The 20,146-nt window shown below is 50.0% G+C and overlaps 7 protein-coding genes across 7 annotated transcripts; 5 read left to right on the top strand and 2 right to left on the bottom strand.

Annotated features, from left to right (window-relative positions):
* Nucleotides 1–1,837: 1,837 nt before the first annotated feature.
* On the bottom strand, nt 1,838–3,456 carry N7484_004055 (putative histone acetyltransferase Spt10; the record flags this gene model as incomplete). The annotated part of the gene is made up of 2 exons (XM_057114475.1): nt 1,838–2,899; nt 2,959–3,456. 2 exons carry the CDS (start codon nt 3,454–3,456, stop codon nt 1,838–1,840), a joined length of 1,560 nt encoding a protein of 519 aa, XP_056974615.1.
* A 695-nt stretch (nt 3,457–4,151) lies between these two features.
* On the top strand, nt 4,152–6,311 carry N7484_004054 (uncharacterized protein; the record flags this gene model as incomplete). The annotated part of the gene is made up of 1 exon (XM_057114474.1): nt 4,152–6,311. One exon carries the CDS (start codon nt 4,152–4,154, stop codon nt 6,309–6,311), a length of 2,160 nt encoding a protein of 719 aa, XP_056974614.1.
* A 502-nt stretch (nt 6,312–6,813) lies between these two features.
* On the top strand, nt 6,814–8,573 carry N7484_004053 (lanthionine synthetase C family protein; the record flags this gene model as incomplete). Its single annotated transcript, XM_057114473.1, has 4 exons — nt 6,814–6,994; nt 7,077–7,650; nt 7,710–7,723; nt 7,780–8,573. The coding sequence occupies 4 exons, from the start codon at nt 6,814–6,816 to the stop codon at nt 8,571–8,573; spliced, it is 1,563 nt and encodes a 520-aa protein (XP_056974613.1).
* A 581-nt stretch (nt 8,574–9,154) lies between these two features.
* Nucleotides 9,155–11,752, top strand: N7484_004052 (F-box/LRR-repeat protein; the record flags this gene model as incomplete). Its single annotated transcript, XM_057114472.1, has 2 exons — nt 9,155–9,344; nt 9,408–11,752. 2 exons carry the CDS (start codon nt 9,155–9,157, stop codon nt 11,750–11,752), a joined length of 2,535 nt encoding a protein of 844 aa, XP_056974612.1.
* Nucleotides 11,753–12,107: 355 nt separating this feature from the next.
* N7484_004051 (40S ribosomal eS26 domain-containing protein) lies at nt 12,108–13,124 on the bottom strand (the record flags this gene model as incomplete). The annotated part of the gene is made up of 4 exons (XM_057114471.1): nt 12,108–12,317; nt 12,409–12,639; nt 12,924–12,960; nt 13,013–13,124. Coding segments are annotated over 4 exons (486 nt in total), but the record flags the coding sequence as incomplete, so codon positions are not given.
* Nucleotides 13,125–13,447: 323 nt separating this feature from the next.
* On the top strand, nt 13,448–15,707 carry N7484_004050 (CBS and PB1 domain protein; the record flags this gene model as incomplete). Its single annotated transcript, XM_057114470.1, has 3 exons — nt 13,448–13,669; nt 13,854–14,727; nt 14,782–15,707. The coding sequence occupies 3 exons, from the start codon at nt 13,448–13,450 to the stop codon at nt 15,705–15,707; spliced, it is 2,022 nt and encodes a 673-aa protein (XP_056974610.1).
* A 652-nt stretch (nt 15,708–16,359) lies between these two features.
* Nucleotides 16,360–20,075, top strand: N7484_004049 (nuclear import receptor PSE1; the record flags this gene model as incomplete). Its single annotated transcript, XM_057114469.1, has 6 exons — nt 16,360–16,542; nt 16,703–16,925; nt 17,006–17,181; nt 17,250–17,681; nt 17,740–19,802; nt 19,868–20,075. 6 exons carry the CDS (start codon nt 16,360–16,362, stop codon nt 20,073–20,075), a joined length of 3,285 nt encoding a protein of 1,094 aa, XP_056974609.1.
* Nucleotides 20,076–20,146: the final 71 nt, after the last annotated feature.

The following is a 20,146-nucleotide window of genomic DNA, read 5'->3' as shown; positions in this document are numbered from 1 at the left end:
CGAAGGCTCATGCAAAGGCTGACTAGACTTAGGACTAAAGCCTAGTGAGCTCTTTACGCGGCGGGGAAGTCCAGATTCCATAATCAGCTTCGAAAGACATGGCATACTGAAGATAAGGAAGCCGCAGGTCATTTCAGCGCAAGCCCAGAATAGTAGTGGTCCAATACGATAGATGGTATCAGATGACTTGGCAAATGAGACCGTATGAGCTAAACGGAAGCATGCAGCGATGGAGGCACTGTAAGGAAGAATCGTTAATATTTGGACAAGATTAATTTTGATCGTAGATGATAGTTTAGGACTCACAGTATACCCACACTGAAGATAATTGAAACACCAATCTTCTTTTGCCAATTAATCCGTAATCCCCAGATGGTCTTTTGCGGAAGGACGAACATTATTATATCGGTTGCCACCTGGACGCTGGCGGATGTAAGCATCACGTCTGGTAGAGAGTAGCATGTGCTTGGAAGGTAGAATTTCCAGATGGCTTCATGGGGTCTGCATTGTAGATTCAATAGGATAATGCAGACTGCCCCCCATAGGCATTGTAGACATATTATAGCGACGCAGCCCCACCAAAAGGGGTTTTGAGTGCGGTTGAAGTGGACAAATATTCTGCACCAGTCCAATAAGATCGCAGTCTTGATCAGCGGAAGAACTGCTGAGTAGCAGCATCCATAGACAAGGATCAGCTGTCGATATAGATAAGCCCAACTCTACATTCCTTTGCAGCAAATGAGTAACATTCCAAACATACATAGAGAGGTCGAATGAGGTCCTTATTGCGTAGGTTCCAGGTGTGAACGAAGTAACCCGGAGAATAGATTAAAGCATAGGCAGCGTATGCAGTACCACAATAGGCGCCCTATGAAAATAAATCAGCTTGACTGCGTGGCCAGGATTAATATAGCGGGAGGCCATACATATGCACATATCATTAAAACTAAACAAAGAAAGAGAAGAAGCATTTAGTCTTGGTTTTACAGCCATAGACTCAGATGTAGACTCACCCTCTTCCGCGCACATCTTTTTCTCCAGCCACACTCGAGCAGACAAACGTAAGAAAAGGCATATTGTGGCGATCCCAAGACATAGGGTTGTCACTCCCCATGCAATAGTATTGCTTTTAGGTGGGTTGTCAAAGTTTGCCGTGACACCGGGTGGTGCTGGGAGAGCTGGCTGGGCCAGCAGTGTAGCCAGCGCTTCTGCCGACATCTTGCGCGACAAGTCCGTCACGGACGATGAGGAATTGAACAGTGATTCTCATTGAGTTAAGTTTGTTTTACTTTGGAATGTTGGAGCTGTCAGCTCATATATTGAACTCATGATCCGATGATCGTTGATGGCGGCCGCCGAACCATGGTTTAGCCCAGGGATTAGAGCATCAGGATCCGCCACATCATGATTTCTCCCAATGGAAGAGCTAGCATTTTATTCCCGAACCTCCATGACGTGGGAAATTTATAGCACCCGATCTGTAGCTCTGTTAAATGTTACTTTTTTTTTTTCTCAAAATAGCCCGATGTGGAGCCACTAGAATTAAGATTTTCTTCGTTCGCAGTAATGCGCAAGATCCAGTCAAATCAGCCGTCTTCAGAATAAATGAAACCTTGAAAAGTTCCTAAGTCTGTTTCTCGTTCTGCACTCATGTTGGGTGTTAAGAGCCCATTATCATCATTGTTCCGTGTCGATAAATTTATGCTGCAGAAATACAGATGACTATACACATAACCCTGAAACGCCTGGCCAGTTTGGTCGATCGTAGCGATATAGTGGACACATGTCAACGCTAGGAGACTTGAAAACATAAGAATAAAACAAGACTGAGACCAGCTCAGGTGAAATCATAATTTCCTTCGGAAGGACTGCCATACTCGAACTTCGAGAGTAACTCGGCATCATGTTGCAAGTCATGCGATGGTGGGTTCATAAGTCCTAGTACCTCCTGTCGAAAGGGATCAGAACCGTCATCAACCATCATTTGGTATGCATTATTGGCCGTGTGGTATCGCATCGTATCATCAAAGTTTGTCATGCCCATATTGTGACCTTGGGGGAAGGCACCGGCCATGGCGTTCTGTTGTTGGTAGCGCCGCAGCTGTTGCTGCAGTTGCATGATATGAGGGTCGAGAGGCATCGGAGTGAAGTTCGCCATAGGATGTACCGGTCCAGGAACATTAGCTGGGACGTTCCCTGGTACTGCCTGGTTCATGAAGGGATGATGGGCTGGGGAGTCGTCGGGTGCTTCGTCCATGTCTTGAGAGACATCCACATGCTCGTCGCCATGGTCCATGCTGTCGTCTACCATGTCTGACGTGTCAACAGAAGGCGACTCATCCTCTTCCTTAGTTCCTGGGATAGGCGGTGCCTTGAGGGTTTCCTTGCATTGAGGACAATCACGAATCACCCGGTTGACAGTTTCCTTGATCCGTACCCAGTGGTATTTGATGGCAATGGCAGCAGTGGTTTTGTTGATACCCGCGTGTTGCCTGAGGTGGACTTCCTTAGCAATCTCATACTGCTGCTGTGGATCTGAGACAACCTCTTTGTCCTTGAGCATCAGTTTGTCGGGGTCTCCCTCTTCGCCCTCGATCAGCTTGTAGTGGGTGGCCGCGCTACGCAGCCGACTCTTCTCGGCGCGATCTGCACCCCGGGGATACTTGGAGTGCTTCAGATAATACCGAATCTTCTCAAATCTGTCCTGTGATACAGAATCCTCGCCGTCCAAGCTGAGACCCCGTCCGTAAATGATCGCATCCACAAACTCCCCTGGTTGAGACTTGAGCCTTCCTCCGCCTGGAATTCTGCCGATGCGCTTGAACCCAAGGGAATCCCAAAGACGACATGATGCAACATTGCTCTCGTAGACCAGGTTAAATACCGCATATGTATAACCCTAATTTAGATGTTCAGTTTCCAGTTGTGCTAGTATTAAGGATATCAGGATATACTCACTAGTCGAGGTGCCCACTCCAGATAACCTTCACCCATCAACCTACCTACACCCTTGTTTCTGGCGGCATCTGTAACAATAAAAGTACCATTGCAAACATGGCTACTCCAGCCAGGGTAGTTAGGCCGAATATGAAAGCCACCTAGACAGATCTTGGTCCAATTGGCACCGGCCTTGTCCATGGCATGTGTCTGTTGTACACTCTGGATATCACCGAGCAGCATGACCACACCAAAATTAGAGAACCAATAGCGACTAAACTGGGCCAATGGGATCGGCTCAGACATGGCATAGGTGTCACCCTTTTCAATCTCCTTGTTGAATTGGTCAGAGAGATACTTTAGTAGGGGTCGGGGCAGATCATCCCCCGAGGCGAATGGCATCAAGGTTGCCACCGTTACCCGATCGCGGAGCGTGACTTGTCGCGGCGCCAGCGCCAGAGGATAGTCCAGCTCCTGACCTGTCGGAACCATCTCTGCATCTCCATGGAGTTCAGACATGATGGATAGAATGTACTATAGTTGGGGTCAGTGCTGATCACGGGACTGGTTGCCATATTAGTCAATCAGTTCTTTCAAATGTTTCTGACGAGGCATTGAAAAAGATAGAGGAAATATGATAGACACTGAGTGCTCATGAGGAGAGCCCTGAAATGTTCTTGACTACACCAGAATCACCAAGGGGCTAACACTGACATTCTGCTCTGCTTCTAGAAGCCTTTGGCACTTCGTGGACCGCGTGAGTATTCTCGAGTCCGGAATCGCTGCAACGCAAGTTAGAGAAGCCGTGGTCCCTGCTGACTCATTGGCTGACTCATCGGGCCACAAGGTGTCAATGTTAGCCCAGCACTGTTGTTGCCTCAGGCGGAAAAGTCAATACTTCTCTCACTTTCTTCCAATCATAACCATCCATTAACACGCTCATTGTTATTTGTACTTTGTATTTCTCTGAGTCTTCTAACTTATTCCAGATACCCTGACTTCTCTCTCTTCTCCCATCGCAAGATTGTTTAAATTTCTCGTACTATCACAGCCCACCCCAACAAGGGTATGTCCATTGTTTTGTCAAAATCTAAAACTACCTGACGCCGTTCACTTGGCAAATTAAACCTCCACGAGGCTACTGATGCTTGAATTTTACTTGAATTTCAGGCGCCTGCAGACTTTTGTCTCCTAACGAAAATCGACATCAAACAATGGCCAACACGAAGAAAGAACAATCTCGTTTGACAGATGATGCACTACCACCCGATCGCATGCCGACCTTTAAAGCAAAAGACAAGGTGCTACTCATGATAATGCTTACCGAGTTTACGGAGCAAAGGGAAAAAGAACTTGTGTCCTTCTTGCAGTATGATCCCGGGGTCATCGACCGTGGTATCGAAGTTAAAACATGGACTCCGTCTAAATGCCTTCTTGATTCAATTGCTCTACAAGGTCCAAATCGAGACAGTCTGGCCAACATATATACTCTTGCGATGCTAGCTTATATGTCTGGGCTAGAGTTCATACTTCATACGAGCTTCGTTGTCGCCGATGATCTCACCAAACGCTGCTGGGAAGGTACTCATCGAGTCGGAGAGCGGGGCAGGCTCTCACTTCTTTTGGTCAGGGTTCGGCCAAATTTTACCGAGGACACATCAGCTTCTGATTGTTCGCTTCCGCTTGAAGTTTGTGTCATGGTTTCTCGGTTTTCTGATACTTCAGACAGTCCTCATCGAGACGGGAACAGTGACTTCATTGATTTCGGTGATTCGTATTCCTCATCTGCTGAAGAAAGGAAACCTACTGGTTCACAGTACGGCTCATCATCGTTTGTTGATGATTTAGGATACGGTTTATTACCATTCATTTTGGAAAAGTTTTGCTGGCAAAGTCATGATGATGTCCTTCGCCCGGATTACCACTGCAGAGTCAGCAAAGTCTACCGAATGGTAAACTACGGGACTGAAGGAATTGACCAACCTTACTCTGTTATTTTTCATGGCATGTATCTTCATGATCCAGATCGAGAGATGTTCTCCATCAAAAGTACGCTCATGTCAACACGGAAGCGGTATTTGAAGGCTGCATGGTCAGTGCTTTCTTCTCGTCTCCCACCAGAGTTGTCGACTGAGATAATCTCTCGAGCCGACCTGGTTCCGTCCTTCCGAGCACCTCTATGGAAGTACCGACAAAGCCGGGAACATTTACACATCTTCTTAATGTTTCCCACGACGGAGGATGAGCTCCGTGAAGCTCACTTGGTTATTCATGATGCACTGCAAAAGCGATCTAGAGAAGAAAAGAATGCTCCGAAAACAGCGGAGCTCATTCCTTTTCACCGCCATGGAATGAGGACTCGCCGCGATGTGGTGGCATTCTGGAAGGAGTATCAGATGCACGAACCAGATGAAAGATGCAACGACCCAGTCTTGAATCTTATGCTCAATCCCATCCAAAAGAGCATCGCAAACGTGTCCCATTTCGCCATTGTTTATTCTGGTGGTGCGAGGCCTGTGATTGTCTTGAGGACTACACTCAGCACTTTGGGTACATTGTCCACATCTGATTTGTTTGATCTTTCTGCTCGTGATTGTGATGAGTACAGTATCGATCTCGTCGAAGCCGCATACGATCCAGACCAGCCACATTACCACAATCCACCTGTCTGGGAGACAGTGGGCAATTCATTGACAGATCAATATCTCCATGACTATGGCTCGATCTCAGTATTCTACCTTACTAAGCATCTGAGGGATTCCGAGGATCTGATACTCCGAAAGGAAATCCATAAAGTGGATGGAGAGGACAGATATGACATCGATCCCGACGATGCTATGGACTACTATTGGAATCAACGGAAGGATGTCTGTTTTGTTTCATGGGAGTGCGACGAAGACGGAACTTTGGAAGACATTTGGAACCTTGTACTCAAAATTTACAAGCACGAAGGTTTCGGTCGCCGATTTCAGCGCTTCTTTTGCCTCGACCGACAGTCTGTGGAAGACCAAACGCTCATTATTGTTGAGCCCGACTTCTTTCTCTCCGGAAGGAAAGTCCAGGATGAAGGTGAACTGTTACAGGGCATGGTCGCGCCAACACTGGCAGGATTTCGTTGCAACCGTGTGTTATGCGAAGAAGCCCATGAATCCAAAATTGAACTTGATCAATGTATTCGAACAATTGAGGAGATCGGCGGGCTTGACAACGAAGGGCAACACTTCATTCGACCCGACTGGCCAGGTCCTGAAGTTCTTCCTCCCACGAATCCCTGGAGGCTGGGTTGGCCCGAGCCTAGCCAACCCCCTGTCTGGGATATATTCGGTTCTCGCCTGGATGCAGTTAATGATGAAAATGAAGAGAGAGAGGAATAGTCAGCATTTCAGTAGATGGAGATTAATCAAGTGTAGCTAAGAGTTAGGCCAGCTAAATCAAGGCATGATGAATTCTATATCTCTAAAGTATGTAGCAAGCACTCGTCGATTGAATTAGGCACAGTGATTGGAATTCGTGTAGCTATTTGAGATCAGCCCTGCTGCCCTGGTGATAGTGTGTTATAATACATACCGTCGTCCCGCCCGGTTCTGAACGGTCTCATGAATACATACGGTACAGTTTGTGTGAGATCTGCCCCACTCTCTGCACAGGTTCGTGTTGTCCCCTCTGTGGAGTCCAACCCGCCACCGACATTTCGAGAATCCGCTACTAGCGAATCGCCGATGCAGCTCTCAATACTATGACGAGGGGTCTGCAGCCCGAGGCTACCCTCAGCTCTGGTGGGGGTCGACTTGCGATCGAAAGCCCCTAGTCACCCCAGGAATTTAGCACGCCATCCCGCAAAATATTGTCACACCGATCGAGATCTTATCTGAAACAATGGCAGAGCGTCCACAGTATTATCAAAACACATTGAAGCCCGTAGAGGTCACCGCGGTCTCACTTGCCGAGTCCCTGGAGGAATTGCGTGTCGCAGTCCGCTATGGAGCTGAAGCTATTCGTGCGAATGAGACTCCCCAAGACAAATGGCCGATCGGTGGCATGTTCAAGGCTTTCCCTGGTATGTATGGCTATCGGAAATCTTATCCTACCTTTCGTATCTCCTTTGATCCATGCGGGGCGGAATTAATCAGCCACCACAGGTGTGGCCCTTGCTTTCTTACGCCTTGATTACCAGTCCTCAGTGCTGAATGAGGAAAGTAGTCCACAGTTGGACTATCGCCAGCTTGCGCTCGAGAGGATTCCATCGGAGTTCCCAGGCCTTCCATTGCTGCCGTCTCGATTGTCTCCTGCAGGATCATTCTCGCCTCTTACTGGTGTAACTCTGCGCGCTTTTTCAGAGTTGGCGAAGACTGACTGGGAAAGAGAATCTAAGCCAAGCATTTCTCAACAGGACATTGCCTGTCTTTATGATGCTGCGAATCTTGCTCTGAAGAACGGACCCCTTGTTCCTCATGATGGCCGCAATATGGGTGGTGATGAGATGCTGTATGGTCGGGCAGGTCTTTTGTGGGTCCTACTGAACATGCGTGCTCATCAGTTCAATGACGAAACCCAGAAATCACTCGGTCCTGTCTTTGAGACAATTCCCAGATTAGTCGATGTGATTATAGATTCTGGACGTCAAGGCTCGAAGGCTTATATCGAAAAGAACGGGGCAGAGGGTGCGCACCCGTTGATGTATGCCTGGATGGAGGAGCACTATTGCTTTGGAGCGTGAGTGTGCTCTTCCCTCAATTTATATGTCTCTCAAACACTAACGGCTTCCCAACCAGTGTTCATGGAATTAGTTAGTTCTACTGCTAAATCACTGGTGAGATAAACTACTAACTATTCTGTGTCTAGCTGGTATCCTTTCTATCATCCTTGCAGCTAAGCCAGAGGAACTCACGCAGCACATTGCCATCATTGGGGAGACCATTACGGCACTATGCAAACTCAGTCTTTCAAGTGACGGCCACCTCCCAATGACCCTCCCACCATTCAGCTACGGGCAGACCTCGGAGCTTGTGCAGCTCTGTCATGGGAGCCCGGGTACTCTGATTATGCTAGCGGCAGCTTTGAAGAACCCAGCTTTGACTCGGGACTACTGGTGTCCCGAATGGGACCAGACTGTCTACGAAGCCTCTCAGCGAATCTGGGAGGAAGGCCTTCTCTCCAAAGGAGGCAGTCTTTGCCACGGAATCTCTGGAAATGGATGGCCCTGGCTCACTCTGCACAACACCTTCGAATATCACTCCAAGGAACTTGAAGTTGCTAGAACCGCTTACTGGCAGCGTGCGCAGGCCTCGGCTCCTTTGGGCGGAGACCTGAGCCAGAAGCTCACGCCGGACTTCTTTTTGTCGAGGGCATTGGCATTTATGCTGCACTCTCGTGAGACTCGACCTTATAACAAAGCTTCTGAGACCTCTGACAAGGATTATCGCATGCCTGACGATCCATACTCTTTGTTTGAGGGTTTGGCGGGTAATGTCTGTGCGTGGGCTGAAACCTGCGCGGTTATTCAAGCTCGGTTGCGCAAAATGGAGCTCAGCGAGAAGGGAATCGACTGTGAGTCTGATCTGCTTTTCAAACAGGCAGTCAAAAGTGAGCTTGGATTCCCGCTCATTGGTGGCAGTGGGGCTGGTGGTCTTATTTAGTTGATCGACCTGTTGCCGCTTCACCTATGGCTCTCGGCTTTCTATGTTCACTCTCAGTATATAAACAAAATCTATATAAAATGATCAAATCCTCCAATTCCGAGTCTTCGAATTGATACCTACGACTCTTTCCTCTGATTAATCTTCATGATTGCAAGGATGTAGTGTACTTGTATCGCCCCAATGTTGCCCGATGACATCATAACAAACACACCACCTACAGTATCATCTATTGTACGTGACCTGGGTATCTTATTGATATAGGAGAAATACCTGGAGGCCGTGACCTATGACCGTCTCTCGAGATCTAAACACAATATGGGTTGTAAGCAATATCAGGTTTAAAAAGTAGGTATCAAAAGTGGGATTAGCTCATGAGCTTCCCCGCCAACACGGGCCGCAGAACGGGGGCGTTCACAGCCTTGCGAAACTCTCCACATTACCAGTGGTTCAGCGTGGCAGTGCAGGGCACCTTTCAAGACGCAACGCCGACTATTTTTTTGAGTCTCGAGAAAAAGCTCGCACCTATATAAAATGTGAACTATCTCCCGGTGCCCCGAGGCCCACTCACAATCAAAGTGATGGATTTGATTCCACCGTCATATGAGTCGGCAACAGACCGGGATGCATGGGTCATCATCGCCCGTTATATCCCCTCCAGCGACCTCTGTGCTGCCTCATTAGTATGCCATCGATGGCACGATCTATTTATGCCTTTTCTGTGGGGAAGTCCAGCATCTCATTTTGGCACAGAAAATGATGCTGTTTATGGTAAACCTTGCATCTCTTTGCTTCAATCATCCCAAGTATTAAGCACTAACAATGTGTATCTAGTGGCTCTCACAAGGTTTCGAAGAACCCTGAAGTATGCGAGACGAGAAGTGCGCGCATTAACACATACACTTCATCTCCCGCCCGCACTATCGGAGATCTATGATGGCCCCCGGCCAACATGGCTAAGAGATATCCTGGAGTATCTACCTTGTCTGCAGTCGCTTATGGTCTCACGGCTACCCTTCTTCGATCACAATTGCATGGTTGCACTGAGAAACTCGCAACGGCCGACTCAATATAATATCCGTCTATTGTTGGCGGACCATGAGCCGAACGCTACTTCTTCGGGTCTAGCAGAAGCTCTTCTTCGATTTCCCCTATTAACCTATCTGGATTTCTCATACACGACTTCCGTGCGGGATCCGGGCGTTCTATCATCTTTATCTCAACTTGAGCACCTGCAGGTGCTGAAATTGCGCGGTATTGGCCTGAAAGACCCCGATGCCGAGTTCCTGGCCAACGCCATCGGGAAACGAGTTCGAGTTTTGGATTTGCGTAATAATATGCTCACCGACATGGCCGTTCGCTCGCTGCTTCAGGCCTCTTTCTTATCCCCAAATCAGCGGTCACAGCAGCCCCGACATCTTAGACGTACTGGAGCCTCGCCAGACCCTGTCATCCAGTCGGCCCTTCGAGGCATTGGGTCGGATTTTTTGAGATCGCCCTACCTAGATGAGCAGTACCTGAAGTTCCTAGCGAGTCAATCCACCAGACACCCCTGGGTTGATTACTTGCCGTCTGTGGGTATCACCCATCTCTATATCGCAAACAACAATATCAGCGTCGAGGGTGTGGCAGCCCTCTTGGCCTCTTCAAACCTCTATGCCCTTGATGTCGGAACAGTGAAAAGCGCAGATATCATACATAAACAGGCGCAGCCTCTAAATAATTGGAAATATCCTGGTGCTGAGAAGCTTGTTCCTCTTTTGGGAAAGATTGCTGGAAACAAGTTGACTTATTTCCGCGCCCATCATGCAGTGCTTACTACTGAGCCCCCCTTGAAAGATTTTGGCCCCACGTCTGAGTTTCTCCCAGAGCTTGGGACCAGCCAAGTGTCTCCACATGTTGAGCTAGACGCTTCAGAAGAAGCTCGAATCTATGAGCTTCCCGAGGACGAAGCACCAATCTACGAACTAGCAGATACGTCTTTTACTGAGTCTACAAGTACAGCGGCGAGTACCAGGCCGGCTCAAAATCAAGAGACGACAGCCCTATATGACGAAAAACCTTCACCTACTGTCAGACGGGGATCAGCCTTCGCTCCTGAGGTCGTTCAGACTATGCCAAATGGACACGTTACCCAACCAGCCTACTGCGAGAGTCCTAGTGACATTGACTCTCTTCAGACACTTCCACTCTGCAGTTCTCCCGTTTCATCAGATGATCCTCGTGCCCAAAGAATCCAAGAGCTCCTAGCGAAACGCCCACGAAACCAATCCCTTCCACTACGCGGCGGCAAAGAAAGCCGATTTCCCTACCTACACCCCTCACACATACCCCACTGTGAAACATTAGTCCTAACAGATATTCCATCGCATATCCCGCCCAATTCCCCAATACTATATACCCTCACCCGCTTCATCACAGCCTGCTCCAACGAAGCACTTCTCGCAACCCTCCAAGCTGGTTCGGATTATTCCCTCCCGCCAGGCCAAGACCGCTACCAAGCTGAGCAGCAGCGCTCCCGCTCTATTTTTGGTCTCCGGCGCATCATTCTCGAAGTCACCGACACTTCTACCAGACTTACATCATGGAAACCAGCGAACCAGCGCAATGGAACCACAATCTCCAGCACAGGAGATCGTGACTCAGAGGCCCTATGGTCCGCTGCTACAGATGACTTTAGCTTCTTCGGCGAAGAGGAATGCGGCATTCCCGATAGTGACCCGGGAAAGTACTTCCCCATGGCAGTACTTAATGAGAAAGTCTCGCTTTCACCCTCGGACGACAGGTCTCCCTCTCCCTCTGGTACCGAGTCATCTTTTATCGACGGTAATCAATCGCGGCAGAGGGCTACGTCAACTGGATCCCATAAAACGGACGCAGGCAAACAGCGGCAGCTTTTGCAGAATGTTGATCTTATAGCGCAATTGGCTGCTTTTCGCCGTGAGAAGAAGACCGAGTATGAGCAGCTTTTACGGCGAGAGAGAGGACGGCGGAGTACGAGTGGGACTGAAGTATCGAGTATATTCTCAACGCCTTCGGCGCAGGGATCTATGGCGCATTTTGTGGAGGGGCATTGGAAGGGGGAGCTTAAGGTTGTGAGGAATCCGATGCCTAGGGTCCGTAGTGGAGTTGTCGATATGTATGGCAACTACTTTGAGAAGGGATACCTATATCCCTAAGATACAAGTCCTACGATAATGAATACCATTTTATGGATTACAGCGATTTTTGGAGTTTTGAGAAGTTTTTTGGTATTTTCTAAGCCCGTAGATAGGGCACTCCCTTCCCCCTAGGTTAAACCTGGGGTTCAAGTAACCTGAGGGAGACATAACCCAGACAGAGCAGTAGAATGCAAGTGACAGAAAGCCCATAGGAATAAATCCCCACGGTAGTCTCCTGGTCACTATCAATCCACAGCCATCATGTCAATCCATTCAACAAATCAATGCCGAATCCCTCCAAATTTTATCAATTCGTCACAGCATCGCCGGTCGGTTCATATACGTCGTTGAACGCCAGAGACCGAGCCAAAATCGTGTGGTAAGAAGATCAACGCGGGAAAAATGAGACAAAATAAAAGAATTCATTTCAGACTAGTTCCATTTTATTTTGTTCGTTGAACAACCGTCTCATATCCCTTAGTTAGCCTTGCCGGCCTGGGGAGGAGTCAACTTCTTTCCGTCCTTGTTGTAGCGGATACGGGGAGGGGGAGCACGGTTGCGGCGGCCTTCGCGGGAACGGACACTATAGTAAAGTCAGTATGAAGGTCGTTTGGAATGTGAACAGCGGAATGACTGTTCGCCACGTATTGGCTGGTTGGATAGGAGTGTCGTACCGAACGATCTTGCCGTGGATAGCGCAGGACACACAGTACTGGAGCTTCAGGTACATCTTGGGGACGGAGTACTCGGCGAAGACGGAGGCATCGGAGATATCACGGATGGCAGCAGACTCAACCATGTTGCGGATGGTGAACCGCTTGATAGCCTTGTCCTTGGGAACGCAGCGGGCGCAGTTGGAGCAGCGCACCGGCTTGACGTGGCCGCGGCCATTCTTGTTGCGACCGCTAGAGAAATCAATCAGTGATTCGTTCTTGAATTCGTCATGCACATTCGTGATGTGCGAATACATCCATTTTCACGGGTGTCTATTCGATTCTCCAGTGGCTCCCATTCTTCTTGCTTCCGGCAATGCGCATAGGTCGCTTCTTATTTTTTGAAATTCATCGGCGTGATTCTTCTTGTCCTTTTGATTGAATTTGTGCGTGGCTTTGGCATCATTGCGGAGGTTCAAGTCGAATGGGAGTCTGGGTGTGGAAATTCGAGGCGACGGGGAGGGATTCGGTCTTACTTGTTCGCCCGCTTCTTGACCATTTTGACGGATTGATCTGGTTTGGAATTAGAAGTTGATAGATCGTAGATGGGGTAGGGGTAGCGTACGGTTGACTTGTCGAGGGTGGGTTGTCGAAGCTCGCTCACTCAGAGACTCATCGGGAATGGATAGTGGTTGTGTTGTGGGAAGCCCTAAACCCTTAAGCGAGACCCACGGACACCTTGACACCTGATTTCTAGGGAGACAAGGAAGCGTCACCTGACGAATTATGCGTCTGAGGTCACGAGAAGCGCTAGTCCAGGCTTGGACTAGCGTCCGGAACGAACCGTCAAATCATGTGATTACCTAATCCCCGTGTTTACCTGCGGGACAACGAGGGAGAGCACCCCTGTTTGGATCGTCAGTCAACTACTTCTCTTTGGGACTTTGAACAAAAAAATCACCCTTGCTGCTGTTTCTTGTACATTCTCCTAATTGTCTTGTCTCTCCTCTCCTCCCCCCCCTTCCTCTTTATCCCTCTTTTTCGGAATTATTCCCCTAGGATGTCGCATACCGGTACATTTCGAGGAACGCCCAATAAGACCATCGGCAGAGGAAGGCTGCCCGACTTCGACGGTTCCAACGCTTCCCACATCCCCCGGCCCCGATCCGACCGCCCTGAACCTACCTCTTCCCACCCCCCATCCAGCGACGTTGGCAGCGGTACCGGCACCATGAGCGCCGCCAGTAGTAGACAGCGACAAACCCAGTCGAAGCGTGATGAGGTGCGTGATCACCCGATCTACATTGTTCCCAAGACTCCGTCTGTTTCCCAATTTTTCGCGGTCTTTTCCTGAGCCCGAAGAATCAAAGCTTCGCCTTACTTTCTGAGATGATTTGACTTGATTCGACTCAACTTACACGGCTTACTGGATTTCTTTGACTTACTGACCGCCTTTTTGTTTATAGGCAATCCGTCTCAAGATGGAGGCCAATCTCAACAAGAAGAGGCAAAACCCGACCAAGGCCACCCGGTCTCGCAAAGCCCCACCGGGCACTGTCCTGGCCCTGAAGCCCAGCCAGGCCCTCCAGATCAAGCCTTCCCTCAGCATTTCGGAGGCGGCTCAGTTGATGGCCGCCAAGCGCGAAGACTGCGTTTTGGTCACCGACGATGATGAGCGCATTGCTGGTATCTTTACGGCGAAAGATTTGGCTTTCCGTGTGATCGGAATGGGCTTGAAGGCCCGTGAGGTCCTGGTCTCCGAGATCATGACCAAGAACCCCTTATGTGCACGAACAGACACCAGCGCAACAGACGCGCTCGACCTGATGGTTCGGAAGGGCTTCAGACATTTGCCTGTCATGGATGAGAACCAGGATATTTCTGGTGTTTTGGATATCACAAAGTGTTTCTACGATGCGATGGAGAAGTTGGAGCGCGCCTACAGCTCATCGCGGAAGCTCTACGATGCTTTGGAGGGTGTTCAGACGGAGCTTGGCTCTAGCCAACCCCAGCAGGTGATCCAGTATGTCGAGGCTTTGCGGTCGAAAATGTCTGGCCCGACCCTTGAGTCCGTGCTGGATGGCATGCCGCCTGTGACTGTCTCGGTCCGAACTACTGTGAAGGATGCTGCAGCTCTGATGAAGGAGCACCACACCACTGCTTTGCTCGTGCAGGACCAGGGCTCCATCACCGGCATTTTCACCAGCAAGGATGTTGTCTTGCGTGTCATTGCTCCTGGCCTTGACCCTGCCACTTGCAGCGTCGTCCGTGTCATGACCCCCCACCCTGACTTTGCTCCCTCCGATATGAGCATCCAGGCTGCGCTCCGTAAGATGCATGGTAAGCTAACCCTGAACTTGAGGTATTCGTTGTATTGTGCTAACTCTGATACAGATGGCCACTATCTTAATCTCCCCGTCATGAACGAGGGCGGTGAAATTGTCGGCATGGTGGATGTTTTAAAGCTTACCTATGCTACTCTTGAACAGATCAACACCATGCAGACTCAGGATGACGAGGGCCCTGCATGGAACAAGTTCTGGCTTTCAATGGACCATGAATCTGACTCCATGGTCTCGGGCAGCCAGAGCCAACAGCCACATACTCCCCACCGCTCTGTCATGAGTCCGGACATGGCTCGCTCAGGCTACGATAACAGCGTCCTTCCTAACGATTCCGCATCACACAATGGCGCAGAGGAGCACTCAGAAGTTGCATCTCAACATCACCATCAGCAAGCCGAGGACGTTCCATTCCCTTTCAAGTTCAAGGCTCCCAGCGGTCGTGTGCACCGAGTGAACGTGTTGACCTCTGCTGGTGTCGAGGACCTTGTCAAGCAGGTAACAGCCAAACTGGGTAGCGAGATCGAGGCTGTTGGTGGTGAAGCGGTTGTTGAAGAAGGCCGCCTCAGCAACACTGGCTATGCTCTCAGCTATATGGACAATGAGGGTGATACTGTCTCGATCACCACCGACCAGGACATGTTGGATGCCATCAACCTTTCTCGTGCGACTCGTCGTGATAAGGTGGATCTTTTTGTTCATGACCCGTCTCAACCACCCATTCCTGCCACTGTTGAGCCCCAGCCCGTTAAAGCTGCCACCCCTATCATTGAAGAGCAGGCTAGTGTTGCGGATTCCGCTACCACTGAAGAGCCCATTGTGAAACCCCGGCAGCAACAATTCCCTTCGCATGGACACGGCCCCGAAGACCAGCTCATTGCTGGTGTTCCCAATGACCTACTCCTTCCTGGAGCCATTGTGACCTTGGCCGCGGTTATTGCGGGTGTGTTCATCCTCAGCCGGCCCAGCGGTCGCTAAGTTAAACTTCATCTCTTGCTCTCCTGTTTCTCTTTTCCCTCTTAGATATTCCCTTCCTCTCGTTTTCCACATCCACAGCCTTGTTCTTATCATCCACCCACGTTCTTGACCAACTAAATCTCCCCTGTCCATCTTGGCTCTTGTGAACTTCTGAGAGAGTGCATACCCTTTTCTAATTATCGGTACTTGTGTATCGCGTGTCTAAATACCGCTGTTCTATTAATGTTCAGTTACAGCCTTAGCTTAGCCTTCAATGCAAATACTTCTTTGTGTCGCGTATGTGTATATAGTACCAAGGCGAGAATCAAGGACTGAAAGTTAAAAAAAGCTTCACTAGATCCATATTGGGTAATAATAACGGACAGAACAAAAACAGAGGGTATATAATCTCCAACTATCCAGGCTCGAAACGAGTCATGTTTAGTCCGACTTGCATTGGCATCACAAGTGCTGATCTCCAGTGGCCGCTATCGCATATCAACTCCCCTAATCATCAATCTTTTTTTCCCTTCCTCCCCGCCCCACCAAAAACAAATCTCCTCCCTTTTTGAACCACCCCTCCTTCAAACCCCCACTTTACATATCACCTATAGGGTCCCAACGAACTGGGTAGATTCTGTCTCTTGGATCTTGGGAACAGACATCGCCCACCATGTCCCTGCTTCCGCCTGAGGTCCACACCGCGCTGTCCCAGCTGCTGCGCTCTCTTAGCACCCCCGACAACGCAGTCCGATCACAGGCTGAAGACCAGCTAAACAATGACTGGGTTCAAAACCGACCAGATGTCCTTTTGATGGGACTTGCGGAGCAGATTGGGGGAGCCGAAGACACATTGGTTAGTGCTCACCTTCGTTGACCCCTCCCTTGAAAGCCTGTTCCCTGAGGAAGGGAACAGAGCAGATTCGTGATTTAGAAGCCTTCGGATATCCAAAGATCTCGTGCAATGCGAAACACCACTATAATCTGAATTCTAATATTGAGACAACCCCAAACAGACTCGTGCTTTCTCCTCCGTCCTTTTCCGAAGAATCGCAACAAAAACTCGCAAGGACCCCGTTACTGGCGAGGCCAAAGAGATCTTCTTGAGCTTGCCTAACGAACAGCGTGTGGCTATCCGGGAAAAGCTGGTCACATGTCTCACGACCGAGACCGTTACCGATGTGCGCAAGAAGATCGGTGACGCTGTGGCAGAGGCGGCTCGCCAATACACCGACAATGGTATGTAAATTCGCGTTTCCTCTTTAGAATAGACATGTGGAGTGATTCTGACCTTTGGCTTCTTTCTCGTGGTTTTATAGGTGACCAATGGCCGGAGCTGCTCGCTATTCTTTTCCAGGCTAGTCAGTCCCCCGAGTCTGGTCTTCGAGAGACTGCCTTCCGCATCTTCACAACGACACCCGGTATTATCGAAAAGCAGCACCAGGATGCCGTCATTAGCGTCTTCTCAAAGGGATTCAAAGACGATAACATTGCCGTATGTTTCGAAAATGTTTTAAATTTGGTTTTGAGGAATCACGATTCGCTGACGGATGTGTTCTCTAGGTGCGAATTTCTGCTATGGAAGCCTTCGCCGCGATGTTTCGCTCAATTCCCAAGAAATCGCAGCCCAAGTTCTTCTCCCTCATGGGAGATGTTCTCAACATCTTGCCTCCTCTCAAGGAGTCCAACGAAAGCGAGGAGCTGTCTTCTGCTTTCCTGGCCTTAATTGAGCTGGCTGAAATCAGCCCGAAGATGTTCAAGGGCTCTTTCACTGACCTGGTTAAGTTCAGCATCAGCGTTATTGCCGATAAGGAACTCAGTGATCAGGTGCGCCAGAACTCGTTGGAGTTGATGGCCACTTTCGCCGACTACGCACCAAAGATGTGCCAGAAGGAGGCCAACTTTGCACAAGAGATGGTTACCCAATGTCTAAGCCTGATGACCGACGTTGGTGCCGATGACGATGATGCTGAGGAGTGGAATGCTTCTGAGGACGTAAGTTGGTTATGCATCTGAGTGATACCTCTGAACTGTCTTGCTAATTGCTATTCAGCTCGAACCCGAAGAGAACGATCTTAATCACATCGCTGGTGAGCAATGTATGGACCGTCTTGCCAACAAGCTCGGTGGCCAGGCCATTCTGCAGCCCGCTTTCTCTTGGATCCCTCGCATGATGTCGTCTACTGCTTGGCGCGATCGCCACGCTGCCCTTATGGCCGTCTCCGCCATCTCTGAGGGCTGCCGTGACCTTATGGTCGGCGAGCTTGACCAGGTTCTTGCCCTGGTTGTGCCCGCTCTGCAGGACCCTCATCCCCGTGTCCGCTACGCTGGTTGCAATGCGCTCGGCCAGATGAGCACCGACTTTGCTGGAACCATGCAGGAGAAGTATCACGCCATTGTTCTCAACAACATTATCCCTGTTCTCAGCTGTCCCGAGCCACGTGTGCAGTCCCACGCAGCTGCTGCTCTGGTGAACTTCTGCGAGGAGGCCGAGCGCAGTATTTTGGAGCCATACCTTGGAGATCTTCTTAGCCGCCTTCTGGACCTTCTGCGCAGCCCCAAGCGCTACCTGCAGGAGCAGGCTCTATCCACCATTGCCACCATTGCCGACTCCGCTGAGACGGCTTTCGGCCAGTATTACGCCAACTTGATGCCTCTGCTGCTCGACGTTCTCAAGCAGGAGCAAGGCAAAGAATACCGTTTGCTTCGCGCCAAGGCTATGGAGTGCGCTACTCTGATTGCTTTGGCCGTTGGCAAGGAGAAGATGGGTCAGGATGCCTTGAATCTTGTGCAAATTCTCGGGAACATCCAGCAAAACATCACCGACGCCGACGATCCTCAGTCACAGTACCTGCTCCACTGCTGGGGCCGCATGTGCCGCGTCCTCAACCGCGATTTCGTGCCTTATCTTCCGGGTGTTATGCCGCCTCTGTTGGCCGTGGCGGCTGCCAAGGCAGATATTCAGTTGCTTGATGATGAGGACCAGATTGAGCAGGTTGAGCAAGATGAAGGCTGGGAACTGGTGCCCCTCAAGGGCAAGATCATTGGTATTAAGACCAGTGCACTTGAGGACAAGAACACTGCTATTGAGCTAATCACAATTTACGCTCAAATCCTGGAGGAGGCTTTTGAACCCTACGTTCTGGAGACCATGGAGAAGATTGCCGTCCCCAGTCTAGCATTCTTCTTCCATGACCCCGTTCGCGTCTCGGCGGCCAAGTTGATTCCTCAACTGCTGAACTCATACAAGAAGGCACACGGACAATCTCCTGCCTTTGCTGAGATGTGGAATAAGGTGGCCGAGAAGATCATCGAAGTCTTGAGTGCCGAGCCCACCGTTGACACCCTGGCTGAGATGTACCAGTGCTTCTACGAGTCGGTTGAGGTTATTGGCCGCAACAGCTTGACCCCGCAACACATGCAAGCATTCATCGACTCCGCCAAGTCTACTCTAGAAGACTACCAGATGCGTGTGAAGCAACGGTTGGAGGAGCAGGCCGAGCTGGAGGAGGGTGATGAGGAGAATTTGGATTACGAGTACGCCGTTGAGGATGACCAAAACCTGCTCAGCGATATGAACAAGGCATTCCACACTATCTTCAAGAACCAAGGCACATCCTTCCTACCTGCCTGGCAGCAGCTGATCCAATTCTACGATAATTTCATCACCAGCCAGGACCCCACACAGCGCCAGTGGGCTCTTTGCATCATGGACGACGTGTTGGAATTCTGCTCTGAGGAGTCGTGGACATATAAGGATCATATCATGCAGCCCCTGGCTGCCGGTCTCCAGGACCCGAATGCTGCCAACCGACAGGCGGCTGCATACGGTGTCGGTGTCGCCGCTCAGAAGGGTGGTGTCGCCTGGAGCGACTTTGTTGCTGCCTGCATCCCCAGCCTTTTCCAGGTGACGCAGCACCCGCAAAACCGCACTGAGGAACACGTTTTCGCTACCGAGAACGCATCCGCCAGTATCGCCAAGATTCTGCACTACAACCCCTCCAAGGTGCAGGGTGCCCAGGAAGTTGTGGCCAACTGGATTGAAACCCTGCCCATCACTTTTGACGAGGAGGCGGCTCCTTATGCCTACTCCTTTATTGCCCAGCTGATTGACCAGTAAGTCGTTTTTTTCCCGGTCTTGCCATGACTATCTATCCATCTTAACTAACCTTCTTTCTCAGGCAAAACCCGGCCGTCTTCGCCAAGGCTGACCGTGTATTTGGCTTCATTGTTGAAGCTCTTGATGCGCAAACCCTGCAGGGCCAAACTGCTACTCGTGTGGCCCAGTCCGCCAAGTCATTGGTGGCAGCCACTGGTCTGAACGCCGAATCGATTCTGGCGGGCGTCAGCCCGGAGAACCAGGAGCGCATCCGCAAGTGCTTCCAGTAGATTCGGTTTTGTTCTCTATCCCGGTTGTCTTTTGTTATCATTCCCCTTGGCCATGTGAAACCTGATGTTAG

This window comes from Penicillium longicatenatum (genome assembly GCF_028827895.1).
Source record: "Penicillium longicatenatum strain IBT 33135 chromosome Unknown contig_2_segment0_segment0, whole genome shotgun sequence".
Taxonomy (NCBI): domain Eukaryota; kingdom Fungi; phylum Ascomycota; class Eurotiomycetes; order Eurotiales; family Aspergillaceae; genus Penicillium; species Penicillium longicatenatum.
Note: the sequence above shows the minus strand (reverse complement) of the source record. Positions and strands in the feature narration are given on the sequence as shown.